Source organism: Micromys minutus (assembly GCF_963924665.1).
Source record: "Micromys minutus genome assembly, chromosome: 9".
In the NCBI taxonomy this organism is placed as follows: Eukaryota; Metazoa; Chordata; class Mammalia; order Rodentia; family Muridae; genus Micromys; species Micromys minutus.
Window position 1 is genome coordinate 48440765 of NC_137978.1, and position 7654 is coordinate 48448418.

The following is a 7654-nucleotide window of genomic DNA, read 5'->3' on the forward strand; positions in this document are numbered from 1 at the left end:
GGGTGCAGTGTCGGCATGTAGTCATCCTAAGACAGGGTCTCATGTATCCCACGCTCGCCTTGAACCCCTAACCCTCCTGACGCCACCTCCTCAGGACTGGGGTTACAGGTGTTTATTGCCACAGCTGTTTTTCTGCGGTTCTGGAAATCGAACCCAGGGCATTTTGTATGCTAGAACTGACCACACCCTTGTGGTTTGTGGGTAACTCAACACCACCATCTCCTCACCCCACCAGAAGAAAATGAAGACCATGTTCCGTGGGGCTGGGAATGGAGTGGGTCGCTAGCATGTGTAAGCCCCCCCGCCACCCACCCCCGGCTTCCACCCCACCACTGCAGAAAGACAACCGAAAGACCAGCCTGTAAACGTTGGCAAAGTAGCAGTCGTAAATAATGCGTATGATTCAGTGAGTAAGCTGGCAGGAAGGTCAGTCGGGGTGATAAGGATGTCAGGAAGTGGACAGGGTTGGCACATGACCTAGAGAAGCAACAAGCGAGGAAGAGACCAGCAAGCAGCTGTTCTGTGCTCTGCCTTCCAGCCGGCAAGTCCAGGAGCACCGGCTTTGGTCCAGCTGGTGATGAGATGGGGGCCGGACAGTCTATGTGCTTCCCGCCCATCTCGGGACCCCACCACATTGGCTGCACGGATGTGATGCAGGGTCACAGTCTTGAGGTAAGTGCCCCAAGCTCCGCCCCTACTCTTCTTCACCAACACAGGTCCAAGTGTACGTACGTTCTGGGGTGCTAAGTTACAGCGGGGCTGGGTTTGGTCGTCAGCCCTCAAAGCCTATCTTCAGACTGTTTTTTTTTTTTTTTTTAATTCCTCATTCAAATTATTGGAACAGATGACAGAAACTGAGTTCTTCCTCCAGCAAGGAGAAGAGGTGCCTCTGGCTTCAGAGGCAGCTCACAGACCCTTTCTCCTGTCTTGAGTCCAGGTGGGCATCTGATCCTGGAGAGGTTTTCCAATGCCATCCTGATGTAGGGGAATGGGAGGAAGCTCAGTGGGCCACAGGCCACTGTCCTATGTCTACTGTCCTGTGTCCTGGGTGGGAAGGTGGGGTCTTCATCTCCAGCCTTTCATTTGCTTCTCACTGTCTTCTGAAGTGCCTGCCAATATATATACATATATCAGTACACTGTAGCTGTCTTCAGACACACCAGAAGAGGTCACAGATCTCATTACAGATGGTTGTGAGACACCATGTGGTTGCTGGGAATTGAACTCAGGGCCTCTGGAAGAGCAGTCAGTGCTCTTAACCGCTGAGCCATCTCTCCAGGCCCCTCCTGCCAATTTCTAGGCTTTTCTTTTTCTTTGTTTCCTCTTCCTCTTCCTCCTCCTCCTCCTTTTTACATTTTTGAGGTTTCTTGTGTAGCTCAGGCTGCCCTCCAACTGGAAATGGAGCCTAGAATGACCATAAGCCCCCGATTCTCCCATCTCCAGGACTCCTGACACGTGCCACCACGACCCAGCAAGTTCCTTAGGTTTTTCTTCCTGACAGTTAGGCTCACCTCTGTTCTGTGAGAGACACCCACTTCCTGGTAACCCCTCTCCTGCTCCCTCTCCTGACCAAGCATACCGCTGCCACTGAGTTCATCCTAAGAGCAAAGCTCTAGCCCCCAACCACCCCGTTCACACCAGCCTAGCTCCACAGTTTGGTGCCGTTCCAGGATGCCATTGGAAATGCGCCTTGACCATCGGAAAAACATAAGCCTTCTGATGTGTTAGCAACAAAATCTGAGGAAACCTTTCTCTGTGCTGGTGGTACCCAGACTCCTGCTGACCCGAAACGCTTGAGCTTCTTGGTCCCAGCGGCTGCTCCCTTCTCTTCCAGGGGAGCCTCTTCCGACTCTTCTACCCCTGCCAAGCATCAGAGAAGTGTGAGCAGCCCCTGTGGATTCCCCGCTATGAGTACTGCATGGGTCTGGCTGACTACCTGCAGTATAACAAGCGCTGGGCGGGGCTGCTGCTCAACATGAGTATTGGTAAGGCTGGCCTGGCCCTGGCTGCTCCCCCAGTTGCCTGATTGTGTCCCCAGAAGAAACCCAGGCAGACACACTCAATGTTTTAGCTTGCACAGTCCAGTCTTTGGTTTCAAGAGATGGGAGAGCATCGAATGTGTGGGGATCTGACTTTGTAATTTACTGGCAGTGAGTCTTGGGCAAGTCACTTACCATGCTTGCCTGCTGGCTTTTGTAGAGCTATGGTGTACGTGTAGAACCTCTGTGCGGTGTTTGGGACATCAGATGGGACGTGGTGCTGGCCGTAGTTCCTAGATCCAGCATGCATTTTTGTTTACTCTGTAGACCACTCCCCCTTTTTTTAGTACTGGGGAACAAACCCAGGGCCTCATACAAGACCAGATCTCCGCTACTGATGGCTGAACTACATCCCACCAGCCGTACACTCCACCACTGCTTGCTCCAGCACCCACATCAAACACCCTTAGCTCCCAGGGAGCATCTCCTCTCCCGCAGCATGCCCGCTCGCTCATCTTGTTCTCTCTACCTCCCCCCAAGACCCCCACCCCAGGGGTTCCCCATGGCCTTGGCTTTTCACAGATCTGCCCCAGATTTCTTCAGGATTGCCCCTTTGGGTCCTTTCCCCCCTGGTGATTCTGGAGAGGGAAGGACCACTTATACCCACCCGTGCCTGTACCCTGGCTGCCCATAGGATTCTGTGGGCAGCCAGAGAGTCTACAGTCTGTGTCTCTGCCAGGATCTTGTCGCTTGCCTGTTAGCTGGAATGGCCCCTTTAAGACGAAGGAATCTGGATACCCTTTGATCATCTTGTCTCATGGCCTAGGAGGCTTCAGGTAAGAGCTCTATCCCTGGACCTTTCATATCTCTTGCGCTGTGACCATGCCTTAACGTAGTCTCAAAGGGCCAAATAGCAGACGTTTATCTGCCTGCCATCTTTCCCTCCTTCCCCAGACCAGGGCTTTGTCAGGCATTTCACTTTTCCCTGACATTTTTACATGACTGCCCACCCTCTAAGTGTATAAAACAGGAATACAGGTCAAACGTTCATTGGTAAGAAATCACAACGAGATAGATTTTTAGGACAGTGATTTGGAATGTATTTCATCTTACTGCTCATTAAAACCAAAGGGAATTTGCATACTGACCAGCTGGGTGTGTTATTTTTATATAAAGAATCGACTCTAAGCTGAACGTCTGATACTTTAAGACCTAGAGTATCTTTCACGGTAGATTAATTTTTGGTTTTATAATCATCAATGCTGAGAATTCTGCTGCACATAAACACATTGCACAAAATGGCAGGCTTGTGTTTAGGGCCATTTCGGAAACTGGAACTTCTGTCTTAATCTCAAGCTAAGAAAGCTAAGATCCATTTAACACTGTGTGTGTGAGAAAGAGAGAGAGAGAGAGAGGGACAGAGAGAGAGAGAGAGGGAGGGAGGGAGGGAGGGAGGGAGAGAGAGGAGAGAGAGAGAGAAAGAGAGAGAGAGAAAGAGAGAGAGAGAGAGAGAGAGAGAGAGAGAGAGAGAGAGAGAGAGAGAAACGCAGTATGGCTCAGTGGTTTTTTTAAATTTATTTTTGTTCTTTTTAACTATGTGTGTAGAACGAGTGTGTGCATGTAGGTGTGCAAACGTGAGTGTAGGCGCTCACAGAGGCCAAAGGTGTCAGATCTGGAGCTGAAGTTGCAGCTGGCTGTGAGGTATCTGAAGTGGGTGCTAGGAATCAAACTCTGGACTTGTGTACTCTTAAGCCAGTGCTCTTAACTGAGGAATGGGTCTCTCCAGCCACCTTTAAAGATACAACATTCTCCTACAATGCAATCCCAAGGCTGCAGAGAAGTTTCCAGATGCAGCTAGGACCAAGCACTGTCAGAAACACCTTGGCTTTACCTCACCTTTTTCAGTTAATTTTTTTGGCCGCCTGGGATTGTGCTAGCCTGCACATGTGGCCTGACCTACCGATGGCCCTTGCATCTGGAGTGAGCTAGGGATGCTATGCCACTCTCTGAGCCTAGATTTCAACACCTGCCAGCCGAGGGATGCGGCTTCCTCGAGTGGTTTTGAGGTTTCAGTTGGAGCAGTGCCTACTGGATGGACAGCCCTGCTGAGTCTCTCCCTCTTGTTCCGGGGAGGAATATGGTGATGGCAAATTTGATAATCTCTTTTACCAGACGTCACACAGCAGGCTTCCAGTTCATAATTCAGTATCTAGGCAGGATCACTCGCAGGACTTTTCTGTCTGCACCATGGCTGTTATTTAGTTTGGTCATGGCTGCGCATGCTCACTTAGGTGTTGGTGCTCTCTCTGCTCATCCATGAACATATATGTCTGGCTCATATGTATATCCCATAGTGCCACGCAGCTCAGAAGCTGCCAGCCCTCCAGCTTTTGTTCACGCTGTAGCCGAGGAGCTCTCTTTCTAAGCTGGTGGGGTGTAGTGGCTCATGTCGGTCATTCTGGAAGGTGGAAGCTGGAGGGTCATGAGTTTGGGCCGGTGTGTGTTGTGTGATGATACCGTGCCTCAAAACAAGACAACCACAGCCCAAATCCCATCTTGATAGTTCAGTACCTTGAAACTTGCTTGTTTGATTCCCTCCCTCCTTCCCTTCCTCCTTCCCTTCCTCCTTCCCTCTCTCCTCCCCTCCCTCCTTTGCTCCTTCCTTTTCTCCCTCCTCCCTTCCTCCCTCCTTCCCTTCCTCCTTCCTTCTCTCCTTCCCTCTCTCCTTCCCTCCCTCCTTCCCTCTCTCCTCCCCTCCCTCCTTTGCTCCTTCCTTTTCTCCCTCCTCCCTTCCTCCCTCCTTCCCTTCCTCCTTCCCTCTCTCCTCCCCTCCCTCCTTCGCTCCTTCCTTTTCTCCCTCCTCCCTTCCCTCCCTCCTTCTCTCCCTCTTTCCCTCTCTTTTCTCCCTTCTTCCCTTTCTTTCCTCCCTCCCTCTCCTCCCTCTCTCTCGTCCTCCCTTCCTTTGAGTGTCAGATCCCCTGGGACTGGAGTAACTAACATGGTTGTGAGTCACCACGAGGATACTGGGAATCAAACTTGAGTCTTCTGGAAGAGCAGCCAGGGCTCTTAATCACTGAGCCATCTCTCCAGCCCCCTAAAACGAAACATTTTAATAGTGTTTTTAAACTTAATTCTGCTTTTAAGCTTTCAGTGACTGAGATTGGAGGTTTGTGCATCCCTTTCTGAGGGTCGCCTGTCCTGACCCTTCTATGAGGCTGAGTTTTCAAGGACTGTTTGTGCTTCCCAGTATTTAATATAATCACAGCGTGTTTTAAAAATGATTTGTTCTAGTTTTAATTATGTGTGTTTGGTGTATGTGTGTGTGTGTATGTATGTATATGTGGTGTGTATCGTGTGTGTATGTGCATATGTGTGTATGTATGTTTGTGTATGTATATATGTGGTATGTATATATGTATGTGTGTGTGTGTGTATGTGGTGTGCTGGGTACCCTGTGTGTATGTATGTATATGTGTGTTTGTAGGCATGTGTGTATGTGTATGCATGTTTGTATGTGTGTGTATGCATGTGTTATATGGTGTATGTATGTGTATGTAGTGCATGTGTATGTTTGTGTGTGTGTGTACATACATGACATAGGTGCCTGAAGAAGGCTGAAGAGCATCAGACCCCCTGGAGCTGGAGTTACAGGTGGTTGTGTGCCTCCCAATGTGCTTACTGGGAACTGAATGTGTGTCCTCTGCAAGAGCAGTGCTTAATCACAGGTGTGATGATGTTCCAGTGCCTGTCTCCCCTGCTAGACTGTAACCCCAGCGAAGACAGACACCATCTCAGTCTTCCACTCCCCGGTGCCTAGGACAGTGTCTGGGAGCCATAGTTTCCCAGTAAACACTCATCCTCGAAGGGACGAGGGGCCATTTTGCTGGGTTCTCATTCATTTAGCTAACTTCCACAAGCACCTGTTGGATGCCAGCCCCCTGCACAAAAGGAAGGTGGGAAGTCTGGCTGCACACATCCAGAAACCACTCACGTTAGAGGAGCGTAACCAGCGGATGGCTGGAAGTGGAGAGTAGGCATGGGGATAAGGCTATCGAGGCGAGTGAGAGGTTTCTTTTGAGGCAGGAAGAAGCTAGGAAGCCCTCCCTTGCCACCGTAGCTGTGCTGGAGAGAGCAGCAGATGTAATGGAGGCGTCCCTTTTGACTAGGAAGCTCCACTGGCACGCCATTCTTCAGTAGACCAAAGTGAGCCAGTAGAAACATCCTTCATCAACCAGGAGTGAAATCCCAGGAGAAAGGGGAGGGAGTGGTGGCCAAAGGTCAGTTCCCTCTTTAGCCTCTCTGCTTAGTTTCACCTTGAAATCCTTCCCTGGTTCACAGACACAGAGGTGTCTCCCCCTCCCAGGGAGGAGCATGTGCGTGCAAACACCACCTAACTGGCTTCCCGAATGCCACTGTTCCCTGTGGTTCCCACACAGCCCTCTGAAGTAGGCAGAGAGGAGCCACTGGGCCCTGAGGAGTAAGCAGCAGCTTACCTGCTTTACATGGTAAAGCACACACAAACATACACACGTACTACATACACATACATACACCATATAACACACACATACATACACACACATACACACATGCATACAAACACACATATACATGCATACACACAGGATACTCAGCACACTACACACACATGCACATATATACATATATACACACATACCACACATATACATACACAAACATACATACACACAGATGATACACACATCGGGAAGGGATCTGGAGCCATTTGTCCTGTTCACGGCCTCGCTGAAGATTTTAGATTGACTTTTCTGTATAAGTTAGAAAAGTATATTTAACAGAAAAACCACAAACATTGCTTTCTAAAGCATGATCAGATTCCTTCCTTGCTTGGGGTCTTAGTGTAAGCCTAGACTCACGGTCCCTGAGAGGCTGAGACAGGAGAATCCTGAGTGTAAATATCTCCTATACTGCAAAAGAAAAAAATGCCCCCAACCGACAAACAAAACGCCTTTATGTCTCAGTTAAAGCAAGCTAGAAGTCTGGGTACGTGGCCCCTGCTTACCCCAGCACTGAGAAAGCGGGGACAGGGGGTGTCCAGGAGCTCACAGTCATCTTTGCCAAATAGTGAGTTTGAGGCCAGCCTGGGCTACATAAAACACTGCATCAAACTCAGAGAAACAGAGGCAGGAGCCAGGGCTGGACTGTTAGGGTTGCTGTTGCAGTTACATGAATGTAACAGGGAACCAACTGGACCTTAAAGTTACTTCCTGACCTAGGATGACTGCTTTTGTTCCAGCCATTCTGTCTGCACTATATAAAGGGAATACTCTGCTTCTTAAAGAAAATCCCCTGGGTAGTTCTGCGTTATACTGCTGTCTGTACCTCATTCGTTAGAGCTATTTGGTCCATTCTAGGCTGCCTGCTCTGTGTGGCTCTCAAAAGGCTTAGAATAGGCTCGGTCAATGTGGAGACACGCTTCAGGTGTAAAGTATACACCAGGGAGTTCAAAGGCTGCCCAGGAGTGAAAGTGCAGTAACGTTTCATTAATTAAAATTTTAATTATATTTTAAACTCACTTTGGGTTATATAGGTTACAATAGGTTAAATAAGGCACCATGACTGTAATAGGCAATCATAGCTTAAATAAAATATACCAGTAACATCAGTAATGTTAATGTACTTTTTCTTATTAA

At 49.1% G+C, this 7654-nt stretch overlaps 1 protein-coding gene across 1 annotated transcript in view; it reads left to right on the forward strand.

Annotated features, from left to right (window-relative positions):
- The first annotated feature begins 562 nt into the window (after positions 1 to 562).
- The window catches only part of PAFAH2 (platelet activating factor acetylhydrolase 2), a 23667-nt gene continuing 16575 nt past the window's right edge, over positions 563 to 7654 (forward strand). The window contains exons 1-3 of the mRNA XM_080921091.1: positions 563 to 672; positions 1835 to 1985; positions 2719 to 2815. Of these exons, the coding sequence (XP_080777217.1) occupies positions 583 to 672; positions 1835 to 1985; positions 2719 to 2815 (338 nt within the window). The 5' untranslated portion in view covers positions 563 to 582. The remainder of the gene's footprint in view (positions 673 to 1834; positions 1986 to 2718; positions 2816 to 7654) is intronic.